Here is a 23,845-nt window from a genome sequence, read left to right as displayed (position 1 = left end):
TTAAAATATATATTTAACGAGCAACGTTTCTGGCAATGGCCCTTCTTCATAGAACATAATAATATTGAGTTATTCTGAGAGTTGGCCTGGGACGATTGGTCGATTAAGTTCATTAATTGGCATGAAACATTGTAAATCGATCGATCGAACCCATTTAAAAAATAACGACACCACCCTCCACATCATGCCACGCAACCGTGTCACGCGGCTGATGATCGTGTCAATGACGTCACAAAGCCCAGCCACTGGCGGAGCCAGTGGGGGGTGGGGTAGCACGTGCCCCCCCCCCCCCATGATCCGATTGAAATCCATAATTTCGATCGCATCATTGGAGTTTATTAGTAATAAATCGGCATTTTGCGACCCCCACTGCCACTGTGTAGCATATTATGATGTTCCAGGGACTCCATGAGATGATAGGACAATAGTCTGAGTCCATAATTGGCAATAAGTAACGGCAAAGCAGTTATAAGTGACTCAGAATTGTGCGCAATTGCGTATACAGTCCACGACTTCCCTGAAGGCATCAACACCTTCAGCGAGCGCGATGCCGATCACACAACGCGGTTCGAATTCGACCCTCGATCGATGGCTTCGCGATCGCCGCACACGCGTCGACTTAAAAGCAAGGGACAACTCCTTACTTACTAACAACCTCTTACTTACTAACAAGTCCTTACTTACTAACAACTCCTTACTTACTAACAACCTCTTACTTACTAACAACTCCTTACTCACTAACAACTCCTTACTTACTAACAACCTCTTACTTACTAACAACTCCTTACTAACAACTCCTTACTTACTAACAACCTCTTACTTACTAACAAGTCCTTACTTACTAACAACTCCTTACTTACTAACAACTCCTTACTTACTAACAACCTCTTACTTACTAACAACTCCTTACTTACTAACAACTCCTTACTTACTAACAACTCATTACTAACAACTCCTTACTTACTAACAACTCCTTACTAACAACTCCTTACTTACTAACAACTCCTTACTCACTAACAAGTCCTTACTTACTAACAACTCCTTACTCACTAACAACTCCTTACTTACTAACAACTCCTTACTAACAACTCCTTACTTACTAACAACCTCTTACTTACTAACAAGTCCTTACTTACTAACAACTCCTTACTTACTAACATCTCCTTACTTACTAACAACCTCTTACTTACTAACAACTCCTTACTTACTAACAACCTCTTACCTACTAACAACTCCTTACTTACTAACAACTCCTTACTTACTAACAACTCCTTACTAACAACTCCTTACTTACTAACAACTCATTACTAACAACTCCTTACTTACTAACAACTCCTTACTAACAAGTCCTTACTTACTAACAACTCCTTACTTACTAACAACTCCTTACTTACTAACAAGTCCTTACTTACTAACAACTCCTTACTTACTAACAACTACTTACTAACAAGTCCTTACTTACTAACAACCTCTTACTTACTAACAACTCCTATCATTTTTCATTGCTGGAGGGGTTGCCCCCTCTACCTGAAAATCCTGGCTCCGCCATTGAGCCCATCCGATCACCTCCCGTCCCGCAGTACCCGTAGGAACGGGGGTAAGACGTGTGTCCAATAATTTCGTGCTGTCCGATTATTCGGGATATCGAACCGAAAATCGGTAGGGCAATCAATTGACTAACTAATCGCATATCCCTGCTCGAAATTCAAGTCCATAAGCCCAGCGGCCAAACAGTGTATCAGTGTTTTCCAACAAGCATGTGTGTAATAATGTGCCCTGGGTCGACTCAGCCTCAAATGAGTACCTGGTACGGTGTGTAGACATCGCCACTAGGGAGACAAAGGCGGCCGGGAGTGGTGCCGGCCACCGGCCCCCCCTTGTGTACCGTTTCGGCCTTCATAGGTGCTCGCTAACAGCACTTGCCCCAACAATCTGTTATGGTTATACGGGGGGGGGGGGTCTTTGTCTTTGGTACAGCCCTTTGTCAATCCACTGCTGGATGAGGACCTCCTCGCGTCGTGCAGATTGTGACAGTTATTGGATCGTACTTTTCCACGCAGGTCGAGTTGTCGGTGCCGGATGATGAAGGCAAGTAGAGGGGGCAACAACATAGATTGTTGCAGTACAACAATATATGTTGTTACACTGCCCTCTGCTACCAACGTAGTTCCAGCAGCAACCTACAATATCTAAAATGATCACCCATCAATGCTAACACTATACAGGGCTCACCCCTTGCTTAGCTAACTTCCTTAGCTAACTGCCTCGCCTGGTAGTTCGGTGGCGAGATGTTAACTACCTCGCCTGGTATACAGGAGGTCATTGGTTCGATTCTCCGACCCTTAAACGCCTGCTGTGTATTTTATAATTTGCATGCTCTCTCCCCGTAATAAAGTTTTTTTGGGTTAGATCGCGTTATTTATAAATGGGTCGTAACCCTCCACCACCCGACACGGCCAATCAGCAAAAAAGTGTCACGTTGACAAAAGACAAATAATTCACTTCTTTAACCCACCGGTGTGTTGAAGAGTGAACAACATTTACAGTTTGAATACGACGTTTCGCTGGCAATTACATCCAGCATCATCGGGCGAATACATTAAATTGCGCGATGATGCTGGATGTAATTGCCAGCGAAACGTCGTATTCAAAATGTAAATGTTGTGGATTCACTCGTCAACACACCGGTGGGCTAAAGTAGCGAATTATTTGTCTTTTGTCAACGTGACACTTTTTTGCTGATTGGCCGTGTCGGGTGGTGGAGGGTTATGACATTTATAAATAACGCGATCTAACCCAAAAATCTTTATTATGAATAATATTGGTCGCGAAAGCCTATGTGTTAAACTCTCTCCCCGTGGTCACAGGTTTTCCCTCCACATTTAGAAACACGCGTTTAGGGTATTTGACAACTATACATTTCCACATGATAAACCACTTAGTTGAGCCATGATTTGTGGTAAAATACAAAATCGTTTAATAGCTTTTGACATCTGACAAGATCGGGTGCATTCCGGAGGTAAATTCTTCCGTATGGCAATATGTGCATGAGCTAAATGCTCATGTCCAACTAATGTATCGCTTTGTAGCTCTCTCTCTATATGTCTCTGTGGGATTACTCTGTGGTCCATATCTTTGGTGGCATGGCCACAATTGCGCTACTCCGGCCTCTCTTTCATTTTCCATTCATGAAGAGGCGCGCATCGGCCCGTTCGATGATGCTCTGATGCGTTAGACGGTTCTCCCGGCGTCTTCGAGGAATGGCAAAGCCCAGTGGTGTGCGATGGTTGGGTCTCGAATGAGGTTTTTCTTTTTATTCTGGACGTTGGCGTCTTCCGTGGTGCCTTAATCGCACGCCGTTCAACCTTTGACGGTGGGCGAAAATGCAGCACAGTGCGGAGACACGCGCGCACACGCACACACAGACGAACTTGAGTGTTGAGGAATGCGTGGCATGTGCGTGAGTTGGTAACGCAACATTACATAACGCAACTTATGGCTCCACCAGTGGTCATCAGAGCTCACGCGAATGCAACCCCCCTTCTCAAGTCTAAAAGCATACACGTATAGCAGTATATTCTACCGTGGTGGTGGTAATAGCGCAACTGGACTTGCACTCCAGAGGTCGCCGGTTTGATTCGATCTTCAGACGATGCAGTTGAAATTGAATGTATGTAAGCATGTTGTATCTCTCTCTCTACATGCTGGGCAGTGCTGGTTGGTGGAGGAGGAAGGGGGTAGGGGTGAGAGGGGGCACGCAGGACCGGTTCACAAATCACGTGCCACTGATGGTAGCCGTGGTCGTGAATTACGCTCAAACGTAGGTGGGGATTTTGGTAACGCAGTGCACTAACCACTACCCCGTCGCCCCCCCTCCCCCCCCGGGACTTTTGTGAAGAAAGCAACACTCGGCGAACAAGATTTGATAATGGGCGGGATTTTTTTTCTTAAACAAAAAAAAAACCCCGATACATTTCGCGCGCGAACAACGTTCACTGATCGTGCGTGTTGCGCGCACGTGCGAAATAAAATAGACGCCGCCACCCACACTCGCGCCCTTCTTCTCTGTCGCGTTTGCGAACCGAGCAAAGCATCCCCCCCCACCACACCACCCCCCCCCACCACACCCCCCGCCACCACACCACCCCCCCCACCACACCACCCCCCCCCCACCACACCACCCCCCCCCACCACACCCCCGCGTGGCGCGCAGCCACATTGTGGGGCTATTGGGACTTCGAGACCGCAAATCACGTTTAATTGGCAGACGAGAAACGCACGGTGGTCTATATTTTCGGTATAAATGTTTTAATTTAAACAGGTAAAGGTGCAGCCCTGTGAGCGCTTGCTCGTGCCACTGCTCACGTGGTCGCCTCTTCTCAATTTCGAGCGAGATGTAGAGGCCTTCTCAAGATGGTATTGTAGCCGACTCGTACACACTGGCCGGGCGTAGCGGTGAGAGTCAACCACGTGTTACGCCATCGCAGGCGACCTGCCGTTTGATGAACTCCGGTAAACCCATTTCGACTTCTGGGTGGAGGACATGGGGTGGAGGTCGGTGGGTGGATTTGGAGTCTAACCCGGACGGCGATCCATGGCCACCACTTTGGGAGCGTCCAAAAGATAGAGAGATACAGGTTTTTTTTTTAAGAAACCCTTCCTGAAATCGCGACGCTTACTGTCGAGCATATTCCGAAACTAAATGCAGATCATCATGAAACAAACACGAATATATGCGCACCAAGGTAATTGGTTTATTTCTGATTGAATCACAATTCATACTGACAGCGTGACATTACCTCGTGACAGCATCCTCCTCCTCTACCCCGCCTCCCCGAGGATCGCCTCCGCTTTGTTTTACGAGAGATTGGACGCGTGATCATATTCACAACATCAAGCGATAACTCGAGGGATGTAGTTGTGCGACCGCCCAGAGCGAAGAGGGCGAGAGTCGTCACCGAGATGACTTCATGCAAGAAAAACCGGCGCGACTGGATCTCCGAGCCGAGCAGCAATTTGCTCATTACGGCGTCTGTCTGTGGATGAATCGGGGTGGGTGGGGAGGGGTACTGGAGGGGTGAGGCGTAGGGGAGGGGAAGAGAGGGCGGTTGTGCAGAGAGAGAAGCGATTGGGGGCGAATTGGTGATGGGGGAGCTGGAGGATTGGGGGGGGGGATTGAAAGGGGGAGTTGGGAGGAGCGATGACACAAAAGCGCTTGCCCCTGCCCACAGCGCTCACAGTTGAGGCGACACCGAGGTCGTCAATTCGAACCGGTGGGGTGGGGGGAGTGTGGACGGACGGACGGACGTGGTTAGTAATAATATCGACGTTCGCGCGCACGCGCCGCGCGTTACTGTTGCGGAAGACGAGGGTTCGACTGACAACAGCGGTCTCGCCCTGATCATCGGACTGCTTTGGTGGTGGTGGTGAGCAACTCCCGACGACGTTCGGGTTTCAGTTCGGCGTCGTTTCGTCTTGAGAGGAAGGGGCGAGGAAGAAGCAGAAGGCGGAAGAGGAGACGCGAGAGGTGGAACTGAAGAGCAAGAGGCGAGGTGCGACGCCTGCGAGTGAAACCAGAGCCACTGTATGCCCCACGCGCCGATATATATAGAGAATAAGAAGACACTCTCTCGTACTGTATAGGGAGGGGGGGTATTCGATATCGGGTCGTGTCGCTCGCTCCCTCGCTCTCGGATAACCTCGGCGTCCGCGACTCGAGCAAAGCAAGGACAAGACCACACGTGCACCATGACTGACATCCTCTCCCTGCCGGATCTCCATTTAGAGGGCTTCCTGGAGAAACAGAGGGAGAAACTGGTGAGTAGATGGATGGATGGAGTGGTAGGTGGGTCAGCGGGGTGGATGTGTTTTAGTAAGCGAGTAGGTGGACGAGTGGATGAATGGGGGTGATGGGTGAGCAGGTGAGTGAAATGTGTGCGTTGATAGTCGGGTGCGTCGGTGAGTAAGTGAATTGGTGGGTGGGTAGACGCGTGTATGGCCGAGTCGGTGGATGGCTGAGGAGGTGCATGGGTGAGTGCGTGTGAGGTTGAAATGAGTGAAACGGCGGATGGAGGGCAAAGGACCTTCAACGGAACCATCACGCAAACGCAGCGTGGACGGCGCCTGCGGTGCGATGCTGTTGGAGCGGGCAGGTGTGAAATACTAGAAGAGGCGTTGGGGCATGGAGGCGGTTCTACTTGAAGACACGAGTGGTTTGGCTGTGTGGTGCTGGAAGGATGACTGTGGCCGAATAAGGCTTTTGTTACAGCTGCGTGGCGAGGCGGTCGTGGTTGTGCAATGCCGTACATGCTTGTTGGTGCTGTGTTCCTAAATCGTCAAGGCTGTAGAAGGGCCATTAGGAAGACCGCGTGATGTTATTGGGATGGTTGTGCGGTCCTCTACAATTCTATCGGGACGGTTGTGCATTGCTGTGTGATGCCAGCGGCATGGCTTTACTGTTGGGGGGGGGGGGGGCGGCTATTGTTCCTACAGCGACGCGCTCTATATGGCCGAGTGCTCGTGCAGGGTTCACTGCGTAACGCTGTCGCTGTGACTGCGATGCTCTGAGAAGCTGTCGCTGTGGCTGCGTGGGGGGGGGGGGTCCTCTCTGTGCTTTGTGAAGCGAGGAGACCTCGCGCACAACCCCCACGCGTCGCGATCAACGTCGCCGCCTCGTGCGTCCCCCATTCATCCGTCGCTCGAGAGATCGCGTGGCTGGCGCGTGTGGTTTGTGTGTGCGGTGTGTGTGGGGTGTGCGGTGTGTGCGGTGTGTGTGGGGTGTGCGGTGTGTGTGGGGTGTGCGGTGTGTGTGTTTTTGGGTGTATAGCTCGTGCGTGTATTTTTGGTGTGTGTGGGGAGCGGTAGTGTAGTGGTTAGCGCACGGCGCTACAAACCCGGCGACCCGGTTCAATTCCCACTTAAAATCAACACTAGTGACGATTATCTAAACCGGTCCTGGGCCTCGCTTCGGTCGTCCCAGCCTTAAATGAGTACGCGGTTCGGTGTGTAGTAAACATCGCCACTGGGGAGACAAAGGCGGCTGGGCGTGGCGCTGGCCACCCACCCCCTCGTGTACCGTTCCGACCTTAATAGGTGGTCACTAACAACACTTGCCCCCTACAGTCTGTTAAGGCTACACGGGGGGGGGGGGTCTGTCTTTTGTTATACGGCGGGGTGTGTAGTGGGGTTCGTGCGGTGGGCTGAGCGGCTATTGTGGGTTTTTAAGGGAGCGGTGGCGCAGCGGTTAGCACACCGCGCCCCGATGCCGGCCAACAGCGGCAAGTGATGTGCGAACCGGTCTCGGGGGGGGGGGGATTGGGGGGGGGACCCTCTTCGGTCGACTCTGCCTCATGGGTACTTGGTACGGTGCGTTAACGTCGGCGCTACGAGGCGCAAGTGGCACCACTACGTGGCGCGCGCCTTTTTCAATATCTGTTGACGATGAGCAATTGCCCCCCGCCCCCACGCCCCACGGGGGTTGGGGGGGCATCTTCGTCTTGCTGTACCCTTGTGTGATGCGACGGCGCGTGTCGCAATTCGTGCCCCGAGTCGCAGGCAGCGTGTGCGGTCATGCGCCCCCCCCCCCCCCCCCACCGCGTGCGCTCCACGCCTCGCCTGTCGCATGCTTGTGTGTCTGTTATACAACAAAAAGACAGACCCCCCCCCCCCCGTATAGCTTTAACAGAGTGTAGGGACAAGGGCTGTTAGCGAGCAGCACCTGTGAAGGTCGGCACGGCACACGAGGGGGTGGGTGGCCAGCACCACGCCCGGCCGACTTTATCTCCCCAGTGGCGATGTTTTACACACCGTACTGGGTACTCATTTTGAGGCTGAGTCGACCTAGGGAAGGCCCAGTACCGGTTCGGACACTCGTCGCTGGTGTTGGCCGTGAGCGGGAATCTATCCCGATTTTTGGCGATGGTTAGAGTCGCAGGCAAGGTTTTGTCCTGTGGTTATAGTTTGGGTGAGGTTGTTTGGGTTGGGTGACGGAAGGTTTGGGTTAGGCTAAGGTTTATGTTTTGGAGTTAGGAAGGGGTTGCTTTGGTGTTGTGCCAAGGAATTAGATTGGGGCCCTCGCTGTAGACTGGCCCCTGGCCCCCGGTGCAATATCAGCACCTACACACTCTAACTATGCCACTGGGTTGGGGTTGGGTAGGTTTAGGGTTTTTAGTGTTTTAGAATTGAGGTTCACATTACGTGTTTAAAGTTTAATATCAATGTTTTAGCAAGGGGTTAATGGATGATGTGGTTTGGATGAGGGTTGGTGTCAGAGTTTGAGGTGAGGACTTGGAATTGATTGGGGGGGGGGATAATATTTGTGTTAGGTTTGGGGCAGTTATTTATTAGAGGAGTAAGGATTGCAATGAAGGTCAGGGTTAGCCTTGGTGAGGGAGAGGAGTGGAGTGGGAGCACAGTGGTCCCTGCACTTCGCTATCACTCCGACCTGAGTTCAATTCCAGGCAATGGCTCATCGGTGGCAAGTAATATCTGAACCGGTTCTTGGCTCCCCTCCAACCAGCACTGACCAGCTTGCTAAAGTGTGGTCAAACAACCCTCACGACTCGCACGGGTAGGCCTTCATCCAGCCGTGGATTGACAATGGCCTATAGATTAGATAAGGGGCAGGGTTTGGATGGAGAGATTGACATTTGGATAAGAGATCGGGTTGGTGTCAGAGCTAGGGAGGGGAACTGCGTGACCGCGTGCCCGCGTGCCCCACGTATATTCACAGGGGTGTATCCGAACACCTGGCAATCTTTGTGGTTTGTTGTCGTTTTATCCTTTTGTCCATCCTTTTTCTTACAGCAAAGCCGTTTAAATTACCTCGTGTCTCGGGTAGGTACCCCGCTTGCCCAGCTGCCCGTGCCATGCGCTTGTGTGCGTACGCTCATAATACGTGGCCTCAAACGAGTACCTGGTGGGGTGTGTAGTAAACATCGCCACAGGGTCGGGCGTGGTGCTGTCCACCCACAAAACCCTCGTGTGCCATGCCGGCCTTCAGAAGTGCTCTCGAGTGGCACTTGCTCTAAAATCATGTCAAGGCTATACGGGTGACCTTTGTCTTTGTGCCACACGCTTCACGATTCACCGAAAGAGAATGGTGGAGGTGATTAAGAATTGGCAATGAAAAATATTTTTGTTTAGCCATTAACGCCTCCTTTTGAGTCTACAATATATTTTTTTCAGGAGGCTCCTGCTACATGGGGTGCCTGCCACGGTGGCGAGATGTTAACTACCTCGCCTGGTATTCAGGGGTTTCGTGGGTTCGATCCTGACCCTGGTTTCTGTTTATTTGGTTGTTTGCATGTTCTCCCCGTAGTCGCGTGGATTTTTCTCCCGGGTCCACCGGTTTCTCCCCTCCACATTTAGAATCAACATGCGTTGAGAGTATTTGGTTGCTGTCCATTTCCACGTGCTAAGCCACTATTTTGAGTTATCACGTGTGGCCAGGTCGCTAATGCAAAAGAGCTATGTAGCTCAGTGGGCCTTACCTGGTAAAAATAAAAAAAATATATTTTGAGTTTACATACCCTCTAGCCGTGCTCTCTAGAGGTCCCACGAGTGGAAGGGCCCCTTCTTTGGTGAGGAGTTTGAGTGCGTGGGGGTTTCTCCAGGCATTCGTGCTCCTACCATAACACAACTTTTATCTCAGAAAAAAAACACGTGAAAATGGCCAAACATTACATGGCAGTACACGCCTGAGAAATATTATTTTTAGTTTTTTTTTAATCGGTACATTTTCTTGAGTAAATTGTACCTCCCGTTGACGGTGTTTCCCGCACCTCCGATTAGCACGGTTGGCTACGTACGGCGTGAAAGAAGTTCAGCGTGCGCATAAAATAAAACTATTTGACTACTTGACGAAAACAAAGCGTGACACAACACCGAGCGTGATTGATTGCATTCGCAGATTATATTTGGCGGCGGCGATGCTGCTGCTGCGTTGGCAGTGGTGTACGCGAGCACAACTAACCAAAAAAAAACCCCAACCTCGACGCTTTCGTCAACAACAAGACTGCCCCGAGGCAACGTTTTGGGCAATGCCCCTTCATCACGGCGCATGGCGCTTCACTGGCCCGTTGTCACGTGCTATGCAGAAGGGTCGTTTCCTGAAACGTCCCCTATAATGTTTTTTTTCCTTTTCATGCCGCAGTGTTATTAATACATTTGTTCGGCATTTTTTTTCTTCTTAAATAATTGCAGCACCACAGGCGTTCGCACAATGTGCTTGTCTGACGTGACGCTGCCGCCCCCGTTTGCGCCCTGTGATTTACCGCACACCCCCCCCCCCCCCCCGATTTGAAAGGGGGCAACGTAATCACGGCGTGCACACCACACGCACCGCATGTTTGTTATGCCAGTGATAATTATACTTTTCGAGTCCTCTTCCTGCCCGTGGCTGTTCCGTGTGCGTGCCTGGGTCCATGGTGGCCCTGAGCGGGTATCAAACCGGCAAGGCCGGATTCGGTGGGTCGGATGCCAGGATGGCTCGAGCTGGAACTGTGTGACTGTGTGTGTGTGACTCTGTGTGTGTGTGTGACTGTGGGGAGCGATAGTGTAGTGGTTAGCGCGCTGCGCTATGAACCCAACGACACGGGTTCGATTCCCGCTCACGGCCAACACCAGTGACGATTATCTGAACCGGTCCCGGGCCTCCCCTAGGTCGATTCAGCCTCAAATGAGTACCTGGTGCGGTATGTAAACATCGCCACTAGGGAGACAAAGGCGGTCGGGCGTGGTGCTGGCCACCCACCCCCTCGTGTACCGTTCCGGCCTTCATAGGTGCTCGCTGACAGCACTTGCCCCTACAGTCTGTTAAGGCTATATGGGGGATCTTTGTGTGACTGAGGGGTGTCACAACACCTGCTGAGGTGGGAGAGAAATATAGAGATGGACAAACAGACACGTGCACAAACATGGACACAGAATCACGGAGACAAAGAGACACAGAGGGACAAAGACAAGACTGAGAAAAGCGGAGTGGCGGGCTGGCTGCTGGTTCATAATAGACTGGAGAATATTTTCTGAAGAATGCCGTTCCAGCAAAACAAACTTCAAATACATATGTCGTGACTAACACGGAGACCATAAGACTTGGAGGCACTTCTTTATTAACGAGCACCATCGGGGCTAACACTCTTAATAATTAGGCCGTCTATTGCCGGCAACGTTACTCAGGACAGTTGGTAGGCCGCCTGATTGGTGGCTCCCCCCGAGATGGTAGGGACGACGACGAGAAGAAAGGACTTCAACAGCACGACGGGAATCCCACTCCGTCGTGCCCCGAGGTCCCCCACTTATATCGTCGCCCCGCCCCCGGCCACGCCCCCTTTCTGGAACCTACCGGCAGGTTCCTGGTGGGCCCCTTGCGTGTCCTTTTCCCGTAGATCTCCCTCTCGTGTCTATCCTGGCCTGCTGACGTCAGGGCTTCGGTACGCCGCAGATCCCCGTTTCTGCCAGCAGCCAGCGCTATGCCACTACACATGCTTTGCTGTTGTTTACAGTAAAAGAACACGGCTATTTTTTACTTATTTATCATCTTCGCATTTGTAGTACGAGTTGACTTAAGCAGCAACTTTCCACTGAGTGGACGATCCCAATGATGGGACATTGGGAAACACACACTGGACAACCCGCAGCATTTAATTGACCAAATTTAGGCCTTCTGTTGAGACTATGCAGATTAAGTGGATGATTACATTTTTTAAATAAATCCGTCTATTAAAAGGTTCAAGGTTTGGCCATTTGTGAGGTGATGATTTTGTATAATTGAAAACCCCCAAAAATAACTTGAGGGCAAGGTGTTCCAAAGCACTTTGCATGCTCTGTATACAAAGACAGACACCTTCCTCCCCATATAGGCTTTACAGACCGTTGGGGCAAGTGCTGTTAGCGAGTAGCACCTATGAAGGCCGACACACCACACGATGGATTGGGTGGCCAGCACCACGCCCGGCTGCCTTTGTCTCCCCAGTGGTGATGATTTTACACACCGCACCAGGTTGCTCATTTGAGGCTGTCGACCAAAGGTAGGCGCAGGACCGGTTCAAATAATCGTCACGTGGTTTTGTCTGTGGTGGGAATCGAACTCGGTTCGCTGGGTTTGTAAGCGCAGCACGCTAACCGCTCCACTACCACTCTCACGTATATACACACACACCAAGCGTGGGTTATACTCACACATTTATAATGTGGGCCATACAATTTGTTTCCAGCAAGTCCCTCAAATGAGGAAGTTAGTCGTGGCGACACAGGAACGGCCAAAGTACCTGCATGGCCCCAGGTATGCGCTACCCTCCTACTGTGCGCAGAGGTATGCGAAGAATGCAACCCGGGTTCGATTCCCGGACACGGCCAACGTCCGTGGCAAGTGATGACCGAACCAAGTCTGTCGCGGGTCGGCCTCTGGGTCGATTCAGCCGGCCCTTGACGAGCATCTCTTGCGAGGGCCGTGATTGTCCGCACTGGTGAGACAAAGACGGCCTTGTGTGGTGCTGGACCACGCTATCTATGCCCAGCGCGCCGCGCCGGCCTTAACAAGCGCGCGCTCACGAACAGAACTTGCCCCAACAGTCTATAGGGTGGCACTGTGTGTGTTTTATTTTTGAGTGGACATTTATAACCACATGGCATCATCACCATCATCATCCAGTGGATGTCAGGTGTCAGTGTTGCAAGTGGCAACATTTTGAATGACGGTCAGTTCCGGGGTCCTTTCTGATCACAAATGACCAAATCCGTCCGACATGCTCCAGATTCTCACCAGACCCCGTAAGATCCCCGAAAATAAAACTGGATTGAGCCTGGATAGATCGTTAGATGGGCGCGTGACCGCCGCACACAAACTGGTCGCTATTGGCTGCTGCGGGCCTGCTTCCATGTCCCCTACATCCACGTTCCCGCTTTCACCAACTCGCATGAACCAGCGTGGTGAAGTATGGTCAAATAACCCGCATGACCCATGTTATGGGGTGATGTGGGGCACTTCTCCATGACTGGATTTTGCAAGAAAGAGGCTGCACAGGTTCGTATTCACAATAAGATTATGTATGGTGTTGCTGCTGGTGATTGTTACAGTTATCGGATCGCTTACCCGTATGTGTGGATCTGTCCCCCCCCTTCCCTCCCCCTCTGACCTCAGCGCTTCCACTGGCGACGCTACTGGTTCGTGCTGAGGAACAGCTCGTTGTGTTACTACCCCAGCAGAGGCAGCCCCATGGTGAGCGACCACAGCAACACCAAAGACAACGATTCCCCCCGTACAGCCCAAGCAGACCGCTGGGGCAAGTGCTGTTAGCGAGCACCTAATGAAGGCCTGCACGGCACACGAGGGGGTGGGTGGCCAACGTCACGTTCGACCGCCTTTTTCTCCCCATTGGCGATGTTTTTACACACCGCACCAGGTACTCATTTGAGGCTGAGTCGATCTAGGGCGGAGGCCCAGGACCGGTTCAGATAATCATTAGTTCGTAGCGCAGCATGCTAACCAATACACTACCGCTCCCCACAACCACTATCAACAACAGCACCAACTTGCGCAAAGAAAGAACACCACCACTACCAATATCAATTCCACCGCCATCATCATTAACAACACCACCATTGTTTCAGAGATCTCGAAACTGTGCTCTGGCTACTTAAGCCAAATTAAGTGACTGCTATGAAAAATGAGAATGTGTTGACCCTTTCTGCCAACAAAACAAGAGTCATGTTCAGATCTTTAAACACCAAATAGAAACCTTTTGCGAGAAATCAAATCTGCATTAACCACACCCAGTACTTGTGGTGTGCATGCAAACAAAACATGCTCTAATAATATATGGCCATTGTCTGGGAAACCGATTGACCTATACCACCAGCGACGGCCTTCTCTGTGGCCTCGTCTCTCACCAGTGTCAGACCAGAGAACAACGCCAAAATGCGGGCAGTACAAGGACAATGCCACACGTGTCGGAGCATTTGTAGCTCGCGGTGAGCGGCTGCATCACGGGCTACCTTTTTTTTTGTGACCGCTACCAGTGGCCGCTTGGCTCGGCGATCACAGTTCAGGTCAAACGTGAGGAGTAATGTTGGTCGCTGGCCCCCCTCCCTTGCCCCTGGCGCTCACTGCTGCAGTGTCCCAGTACCGGTGGGGCACTGCAGATTTTGCAGGCATTGCCTCTGCAGGCTCTGCTCGAGGGGGGTGCGGTCGCTCATTGAGCCAACGCGATTCAGCTCACGTCCCCCTGTTAACGTGCCTGGTGGTGACGACGACGATGTGATTTATTACTCCGGCAATTAATCTCCTCGTTCTGCCACCCCTGCCCATTTTTCCAACCGCCCCCCCCCACCCTCTCTCACCTCACTTCAGCCCCGAGGGAGAGTGGACGTCCATTCGGTAAGTGGTGTGTGCGTGAGAGCTCGCGTCTGCGTGGGACGGGGGGAGCCCTTCGTGCGTTCGCACGCTTGGACCGTAGAGGCGGTGCCGGCCATGGTGGTTGCGTCAACGTCACCACACCGGCCTTGCAGGCCAACGGCCGCCAACCGGTTCAATCTCCCGGCGCGGCAGGCGAAGCCCTGCGCACAGCGCCTTCTGTCCCCTTCCCCACCCCCCCAGCCCCTTTCCTCCGCCCGGCAGCGGTGTAAATGGGTACAGCCACAGCCAGTGGATGGGGGATGCCGCATGTGGTGGGGTGAGGTGTGGGTACTCTACCGCCTTCTCCGTCACGCCTGACGGGCTCGCTATCGTGGAGGCACGTCCGCCAGTAGTAAGCGTGAGCGAGCAACTTCAGGGCCGTACCTATTTGACCTTTTAACTGAACGAGGGCAAAAGAACCACCCGGTGACCTTGGGCCTGCCGCCGTGTGGTTTGGCACGCTTGTCGCGTGTGCCGAATCGGTGCATTAATATTGTCGCTGTGTAATTCCACCGGATTTTATTGCCGATTCCTGACTTTCGTGAGTCGGAGATCTATTCTGAAAAAAAAAACGATTACCCGATTCGTGGCCACCATGAGTGGCGAGTCAAGGTTAAGCTGCTTGGAAATTGGACCCATGCCAAGGGACCGTGCTCTGGGAGCTTGGTTCTGATCCGGACGCTGGTTCCGTGCCGTGCAGGTGCAGTCGGTGCGGGAACTCAACACGGTGAACCGCGAGCACGTGTTCCAGGTGGTGCTCAGCTCTGGCAAGGTCATCATCTTGGTACGAGAGAGACACCTACCACCTCCGACTGTGTCATCATCTACATCACAGCTGTCATCACGACATCACACCTATCATCGTCATCGTTAAACCTGTCATCATCATCATCATACCTGTTATCATTGCCGTACCATTATTAGGATCACACGTGTCATCACCATTGCGCCATCCTCGTACCGTCACCGCGTCACCCCCATGGCATTACATCATCACCTTGTGTGTGTGTGTGCGTTCGATGGCAACGATTACCGCGAGTACCGCGAGGTGTGTTTACGAAAACGCCGACGATGACGGCGGCGTCTCTCCGTGTGCCGTTGCGCGCAGGCTGCCGCGTCGGGCGAGCAGCGCTCCGTCTGGATCCAGTTCCTGTGGAAATGCATGCAGCTGCCGGGGCCCGGCCGCAGCGTGTCGGCGTGCGCCTGGTACGTACGCGGCGGTGCGCAGCGGCGGTGCGTAGCGGCGGTGCGTAGCGGCGGTGCGTAGCGGCGGTGCTTAGCGGCGGCGCGTGCGTGCGTATTCGTGATGACGGGTTTTTTTTGGGGAGTTAGATTGTGTAAGCCTAAATGTTTTCCCCGCCACCACCCAACGCAGCCAATCGGCAAGGGTTTGTCGCGCAAACAAAACGTGCCCGATTCGTTACTACTTCGGCACCCACCGATGTGTTGGCGAGCAAATACAAAATATTTACAATTTGAGAACCAAATTGGTAATTGCAACCGGCTTCATCGGGCGATTTTAGCCAGAATTTTACTGGATGTCGAACTTATTTCGCACCGTACGTAGCTAACCGCGCTAATCGGAGGTGCATAGCTGCCAGGGCTCATTCCAGACCCAAACATGGCACCCTCCCTGCTGTATCGTTTCACCCGTCGCCTGTACGAACGAGTGAGCGGAATACGGAGAAATGAAAAATAGAGGAGGGCATCGGTGGGGCGTGGGGGAGAGGGGGACCCAGTGGTACGAAGTATCGTCGACCAAAGCGAGACTGAGACGTTATGGTCTTGTGGTGCGCAATGAGGGGGGGGGGAATCGTTGCAAATGGAGTGTTTTACAAACGGAGATTGCAGGAACACGGGGAAGAGCGGGGATGAGCTGGAATAGACGGGGACTTGACCAGTTGCCGCTGGAGTGAGAGGTGGAGGAAGGAGACCGGGCAAACTGAATCGGAATCCGAATATTGGATTCGTACTGGACGAATCCGATGAGCCATAAAGCTCTTTGTCACAGCGGGCCCTAAGCAGGAGGGGTAGGAGCGCCGCCTGTACGGACCGAGGATCAAACGGACGCGTGGCTCTCGCCCGCCGCCCCCCTCAGGCACGACATCCCAGAGCTGCTGGAGAAGGCCACGAGGCTGCGGGAGGAGGAGGAGGAGCGCGGCCTGGAGAGGAGCCTCTCGGAGCGCACGGCCGGAGGCTCCTGCCGATCCTCAGGCATCGAGTCCGGAGACGGCGGAGGGCGCGGCTCGGCGGGCCTGGTCAGATCCGCCACCGTCACGGCCGTCACCCCCGGCGGCGCTCGACGTGGCGACGCGCGTTTGTCGGGAACGAAGTCGTCGTCGTCGCCGTCGGGCGGCCGGTGTCGCTCGCGCGGTTCGCGCGTCGGTGTGACGGTCACGCAGAGCCTGGCCGACGTGCTGTCCTTCATCAAGCCCGGGTACCGCTGCAGCGGCGCCTCCTCCTCCTCCACCGCCTCGTCCGACAGTAGGTGTCGCCGTCAGCCGTTTTGCGCGTCATCGCGATTGTCGTCGCCATCGTTGAGATTGTCTGTTGGCGACGTCGTCATCGGCGCTAACCCCGCTGTTGACATGGGCATCTCGTGGCCATGAACGATGAAGCGGCAACAGCAACAGCAACAACAACAACAACATCGTCATCGTCAGCGCTGTTATTCCTCGGCATCGTTTTGTAGTGGGTTCCAGGACACGGAGACGGCAGAATAGAAGCAGCACTATTTATTTAAACCTTAACAAGGGTTACACTAGAAGGGGTAGCGGCCCCTCCACCCGTATAACTCAGGAACACACCCCGGACTCTCTAGCCTAAGCTCTAGGCTCCCAGTTCCTCCTGGTAGGGCTCTAAGGGAGGCTATCAGATCCGGCCCGGGTTAGGCACAGATCTCGGCACCCCGCCGACCAGACCGGCCCTTAGAAGGACTCTGACTCTGGGGCTCTGGGGCCGCACCACTGGCTTGCTGTGCCGGCCCTGAAAAGGGCAGCGGTCACAGGAGTTCCAGGGTCTCACCTAGCTGGCCTTCTTTCTTCACTGGTTGCTTCAGCCTCGGGCCCCACACTCTGCCCCGAGCTCCCTGGCTCCCCGCACTTTATACCCACTGGAGCCTTAGCGGACGTTGTTGTAGCCACCAAGGTGTGGGTGAACCACACCTTCCCGTGCCATGTGTTTATTCCCCATAGCACCCCTACAGTTTTATGAGATCACCATTCGTGCAACTGTCATCATCATCGTCATCATAAACAGTAACAATGTGACCATCATCATGATCACCATCAGCATCATCATCATCATCATCCTCGCTGTCGTCAAAATGTTCTTCGTCATCACAATGAACTTTATCGTCAACATCGCTGTTGATACGCCTCTGATAATTATTGACATTGTAGCAGTCGTTATGATTGCTTCAATGTAGATTATGATCATCATTGTCAGCAGCAGCTCTATCGCAGATGAGGACCATCGATCAGCATCGTTATCACCGTCATCATTGCATCGTTACTAATATCGTCGTCAGCGTTAAATAGTATCTAAATTATGATGACCATCGACATTCTTCACAGGAATGTTTCACCGTCATGACGATGCAAATGTCATAATTGTCATTTACCTCATTTTGGTTTAAAAATACGCATGCACACTCCCTTATGCTCACCACACTTACACTCGCTCACAATCTTCCGCACTCTCTCACTGAAACTCGTACTCACCGACTCGCAAGCTTCCCCCCTCCCTCCCAATCTCCCTCTTACACACTCGCACACCCCACTTGCTCATGCTTACTCGCACTCTTACACTCACACACACACTTGCACCTCGTTCACCTCGCTCACCTCGCTCACCTCGCTCTCCCCCACACACACACACTTGCACCTCGTTCACCTCGTTCACCTCGCTCTCTCTCCCCCCCCCCCCCCCACACACAGGTGACTCTCAGACCAAGAGAGACAGCCTGGACTCGGGACTCTCTGACATGGCGGAGCAGCAGGGCTCCGAGGGGCTGACTCTCGGCAGTCGGGGAGCAAAAGGTACCGCCCTCTTTCCCCTCCTCGCCAGAAGAGCTGCCCCCCCCCCACCCCCCCAAACAACAATAAACGAACAAAAACCACACGCGTTCCTCCGTTACGTTCGTCGGCACGCGTCACCTTGTTCCGTGTCCGCCGCGCATACGTTCCGTGGGTACTCTGTGTGCGGAGATCCCCCCCCCCCGTGTGCCTCACGTGACCGTGTACCGTGGGCCGGCGCTGGCCGTGCTCTCTCTCTCTCTCTTCAGACGCCGCGTGGGAGCGGCCGGACAGCCTCCTGGAGGCGCCCGGGGAGCCGAGACGCGCGGCTGAGGAGGAGACGCACGGACAGATTCACGCGGCACCTCGCTCCGGCAGCGCAGGTACGTGGCGGCGCGGCACGGACGGGGGGTGGGGCACTGCCTGTGCGGGTGGGACAGGTGGACATATTGGGGAGATGGGCAGACGTGTAAACAGGTGATGGAGAGGATGGACAGTATTACTGCCTGTGTCCATCTCTCAGGGTCGGGGTGACTCTTTATTGGATGTGTGATTGTGCATAGATTCGTCAGTTAATATTGATTTGTGCACTTCTGATAAATGCGTACAATTCTGTGTGAGAAGTGATTTTTATGCTGTTATTGAATATTCTTTGCTGAGAATCTATAAAATGGAGGCGTGTCGTACGAGGTTGGCTCATGCGAACCACCGCCCCCCCCCCCCCCCCCCCTACAGTTTCTGGGTAGGGTAGATTCATCTTCACAACAACACAGTGGCAAAAGAAAGTTCCTCGCACCTAACTATGACTTCCCCAAACCGTGATGAGCCTTTAACATTTCGAGGGTGGTGAGAATCAACGATTTCGCCGTGTAAGGTTTTCCACGGTTGCGCCGTACGGCTCTACTCCGATCGTGCTTTCCGGGTTTGTTGCCGCCCGTTGCCCGGCGCGAGACATCCGACGTTTTGCCCCAATGTGCGCCGGGAGCTTCTTTGCGAACGTGAAATTGGCGGACGGAGAGTTGACGCTCGCCCTCTGCGTGTGTTCGCCAGCGCCGACCTGCGTGGAAACGGACGGCAGCAGCGGGACGCTCTGCGCCACCACGGACGCCGAGGCCGCGAGCGGGGCCCCCGCCTCCCCCGGCGCGGGGGAGGTCCCCGACCCCCCCGAGGGGGTCTCCATCGACGCAGCCTGGGGTCACGGCAGCGAGGTCGTCTTGGGGTCGAACGCGAGGGAGTCGAGAGACCTGGAAGAGGTCGGTGGCGTTCGTTGTACTGCGTCGTACAGATGATTTTAAACGTCGGCTTTCAGGTCGCCAGTGTTATGAATCGTAATTAGTTGAATTTAGGTTTGATCGTATTGTCACAAAATTTGTTTAAGCTCTCCACCACCTGGCACGTCATGGGCAAATGTGATCATTGATTGGATTTTTTTGCAAAACTGGAGCAGGTGGGGGAACGTTGTCAAGCGAGCAAAATCTGTCCAATTTTGTTGTCGTAACAAAAGTTTCTAAAAGGTCTTTAATGATCCGATGCGATCCTGGACATGAATAATGTGATTAAATATATATCAGCCGTAGCTGACCACATAGGCTGGTACGGAGTTGGGTGCAGGCGGTGCGTGCTCGGAACCGTTTATTCAGCGTCGCGGGCGATCGTGTCGCGATGTCTCCCGCCTCTCCAGTGCAGTCGCCTCTATAAAAATTGGTCACCGTGGCGCGTCACGATGAATCTCACCGAGGTGTTGTGCTTGGACCCTCAACCCCACCCCCCCCTCCCGCTTACCCCGTAGGTGCTGTACGAGGCGATGAAGTAGCGAGGACAGGTCAGTAGTGGTCGATCCCCGTTGCTCCTCTCTCACGGTTGCGGCTTGTGGTGGTGCTGCTGTTCATGGTCGCTACAGTGGTGGTGAAGTTGGGTGTTGGTGATTGTTGTGGTGGTAGCGGTAGTGTAGCGGTTAGCATGCTGCTGTGCTACCAACGTGGCAACTCGAGTTAGATTCCTGCACGCAGCCAACAGCAGTGACGATTATCTGACCCGGTCCTGGGCCTCCACTAGGTGTGCTGTATATATATATGCATCTCCCCGGTACGTAGTGTGCTCTCAAATCACCTTATCTATGGAGGCAATTGTATACAACTATTCTTTGGGTCTTTATTCGTTTTGTATGCAACTAATAAAGATGGGTGGGCCTGAAAGGCTTGACGCCAGGGAGCAGACCTGAAGGGGGACCAGGGTTTGAGTTTGGTAAACTCTGCATTTTGTTTGCATTAAGTTTACTGCGGTGGAACTTGGGATGGCTTTGTCAATTCCTTGCATCTCGGTGCATGCAGCTTTGCTATAGAGCATGCGCGTGCGCACGCGCATGAGGGGTGATGGGGAATGTCTGTGTCCTGACATAGGAGGAGAGGTCCTAGACAAGTGAGCAAAATGTTCCATTAACAGACAGAGTTCTTCCAGGCTGGGATAAAACATTTGGGAGATCTATGACGATAATGACAGTGGTGATGGTGGTGGTGTTGAACACCAATCGCACTACCTCCCTCAAGGCAACACTGTGTGAGAGACTGCAACAACTTCACAAAGGGACACTCCTCCCTCTACTATTCGTGTCAGGATTATACAGAGATCCCGCCCCCCGTGGCTTCGTAGGTATCAATGCGTCACCACGTGTGTTTTATATGTATGTATATTGAACTTCTTTCGCATCATACGTAGCCTGTAACCACTGCTTGAGATGGCGGTTGCATTCGGACGCCATGCAAATTGCCACGTCACGTGGTAATAGGAGAGAAGGTCAGCTCTACTTACGCTTGTGTTCATTGCTGCTGTGTTCTTCACTTCTGCAGGACTGGTGGACAGCTTCCTGTGGTGCCACGAGGTGACGGCTTCACCGGTACCACCACCATCTTCTGGCGCCCTCGCTGTTCATCACGAAGCTTCGTGCGGCTACGGTGGACTTGATGGGGTTTTGTTTTTTGTTTTTATTAAACCGTGGTTTTAATCGCCCGGGATGGACATCGTGAAGCGGGGATGTGGACGCAAGCGAGTGAGCGGCACTTCACGGAGAAGATGGAAAAACTCCCGGACCCCACTTTGCGTCTCGATCCTGCAAGTGGGATCTCTTTTTTTTTGTTTGTTGGAACGTACCGGCGACCGAAACACAACGGCGGAGACGAGATTGGACGACGTGGACGGTAGTCGGTCATTTCAATCCATTATTTTTTTTACGAAATAATTATTTTAAAACACATTCACAAACGGTGTTGATATATTTTTAATCGAAGGCTTTTGTTAAGTTTTTTTTTTATAGTTGAAACAAGAGAAAGGAGCTGTGATTTATAAAATGTTCGTGCCAGAGTGGCCAGGGTTCACCCAACGAGGCATGGACGCTGTGGGAGAAATTAATTTATGCCCGGCACACCACACCCAGTATACTTTACGCTGTGGCTGCGGCTATGCACGTGACATCCATACCCCACCTGCTCAAGTCTTCCAGCAACTTGGAAAATATTTTCCGCAAACCGGCACACCACATCCAGTTATTCCTCTCGCTATGGTAGTGCGGGTACTACTGGTCACGTGCCACCGACTCAAGTCTACTAGTGACCCGGGAAAATAATTCATATGAGAGATGTAAAGCCCTGGACGCCAGTCACTGAACACAAACTGTGCTTTCTGAGTCCTGAATGTCGACCGCTGGAATGAAGAAAGGGTTTATGGTGTGTGGGAATTTTGGGGGATTTTTTTTTTTGTTTTTGGTCGTTATGCAGTACGGTAAACTTGTTAATGGTGTTTTGGGTTGGTGGGTGGTGGGGGGGGATGACTTATTTCAAACCAGAGCTTCGAAGAAAATCCTACGCTCCCTTTCCTCTTCCTGCAACTTGCGGCGCCGCCGTACAGATTTCCCTCGCCGCCGTATGCGGATTTCGTTTTTGTGCGATGTCGCTTGGCTGCGGCGAACCTACTCCTACCAAAAAATGTGCTGTTCTACGCGGTTGGAAATCACTGTACACGGAGCGGTGTGGTCGGACGTGGGACAATATTGTGCGTGCGCAGTGCATGCGCTGCACGGCGAATGGCAGTGTGGTTTTGCTTTGTACGCACCCTTTGTTTTTTTGGGACGCATTTACCGTGTAAAGTGAGGGGGGGGGGGGGGGGGGGACCCGTGCGTCACTCTTCCTAAAGCCATCTTCCTCTGCCGTAGGTTTTCAAACCGCTCCAGGTTTTAAAGTGAATGCAAAGGCCGCCCCCAGTATTCCAGCCAGGCTGGCTCGTGCGTGGAGGGGTGGGCAGCTGAAATGGAGACCCATAGAGGCGCACGGATCCCACCCCGATAGCCTTAACACACTTGGACGAAGGCTGTCACAGCACACGAGGTGGTGGGTGGCCAGCGTGATTCTCGGCCGCCTTTGTCTCCCTAGTGGTGATGTTTACACACTGCACCAGGTACTAATTTAAGACGGCCTAGGGCACTGGTTCTTAACCTTTACTGCAGCCTTGCACCGCTTTGGTTCTCAATCGTAAAAATAAATATAATATTAATACATAGGGGTTTGATGAAACAAAGTAGTTCTTACGTTGCCCGTGCTTAATTTGTGTTTCGACGATTTACCTTCTAACAAAATCTGGACATGTCTCGCACCCTCAGAAAGGGCATCTCGCACCCCAGGTTAAGAACCACTGGCCTAGGGGATGCCAAGGACCGGTTCGGATAATCGCCATTGTTGGCCACGAGCGGGAAATCGATCCCGGTCGCCGGGTTCGAAACACGACGTGCTCGCCACTGCACTACCGCTCCCCGCTAGAGTCGCACACGGACCCACAGAGATCAAAACACGCACTATTTTAGAGCCATAGACTGGCACATGTACCACCCATCGGCTCCATCGTTGAACACGGAGAGCCACAGACCGGTGCACGCAGCTTCCTACAGGGAACCCGGTCTGGCGGAGCCCAACACTTGGGGCATCATCAGCATCGCCACCGAACGTTGCCTTTTGCGTGTCACTTGTCAATGAATCCACGCGCGCCGTGGTGTTATCAATTTGAGAGTGGAAGCCACGAGGTGGAGTTTTGTAGCCTCCTCAACCCTGGAGCCAACGAACCGGCAGCGCCCACTGCATGATTAAATGTTTCATGATAAAGAAAAAAAAATGCCGTGCCTGTATTTTGTAATCAAAGTGTTTATTGTATTAACTTATTACGCAGCCTTTCATGGGACTTCCTTTCGCCGGTAACAAGGTTGTGAACATGACGAGGCCCCATGCGACGGCATTGTGACGTGCGGACTACTTTCATATGGACGATTCTCGCGATTTCAAACGAAACCCTCCAATAAACTGGAAACGAAAACGTCTCGTGATGGGGGTAAAAAGATGACGCCGGGGCTAGGTTTGTCATCGAGGCTTTATTTCGGACGGAGCTGTACAGGGCT

The 23,845-nt window shown here is 52.7% G+C and overlaps 1 protein-coding gene across 2 annotated transcripts; it reads left to right on the top strand.

Annotated features, from left to right (window-relative positions):
- The first annotated feature begins 5,180 nt into the window (after window positions 1-5,180).
- LOC116946209 (uncharacterized) lies at window positions 5,181-23,763 on the top strand. Of its 2 annotated transcripts, none has more exons than XM_032961194.2 (11): window positions 5,181-5,817; window positions 13,142-13,219; window positions 14,351-14,377; window positions 15,096-15,179; window positions 15,504-15,601; window positions 16,494-16,879; window positions 18,334-18,435; window positions 18,681-18,794; window positions 19,462-19,664; window positions 20,201-20,233; window positions 21,258-23,763. In XM_032961194.2, exons 1-10 carry the CDS (start codon window positions 5,749-5,751, stop codon window positions 20,222-20,224), a joined length of 1,185 nt encoding a protein of 394 aa, XP_032817085.2. In that variant the 5' UTR covers window positions 5,181-5,748; the 3' UTR covers window positions 20,225-20,233; window positions 21,258-23,763. The 2 variants fall into 2 exon arrangements, with proteins under 2 accessions (XP_032817085.2, XP_032817087.2); XM_032961196.2 differs by lacking the exon at window positions 5,181-5,817 and adding an exon at window positions 5,963-6,152.
- Window positions 23,764-23,845: the final 82 nt, after the last annotated feature.

The sequence above is a fragment of the Petromyzon marinus genome, chromosome 26 (assembly GCF_048934315.1).
Source record: "Petromyzon marinus isolate PM22_M1 ecotype Great Lakes invasive population chromosome 26, UKy_Petmar_22M1.pri1.0, whole genome shotgun sequence".
In the NCBI taxonomy this organism is placed as follows: Eukaryota; Metazoa; Chordata; class Hyperoartia; order Petromyzontiformes; family Petromyzontidae; genus Petromyzon; species Petromyzon marinus.
This window is presented reverse-complemented; position numbering and strand designations above follow the sequence as displayed.

Bases quoted from the DNA above. Each gene is read 5' to 3' on its own strand.
- LOC116946209 (XM_032961194.2), top strand. From the start codon at position 5,749: ATGACTGACATCCTCTCCCTGCCGGATCTCCATTTAGAGGGCTTCCTG. The intron at 13,220-14,350 runs GTGAGCGACCAC...ACCTCACTTCAG, and splicing joins CCAGCAGAGGCAGCCCCATG to CCCCGAGGGAGAGTGGACGT. The intron at 15,180-15,503 runs GTACGAGAGAGA...CGTTGCGCGCAG, and splicing joins CTGGCAAGGTCATCATCTTG to GCTGCCGCGTCGGGCGAGCA.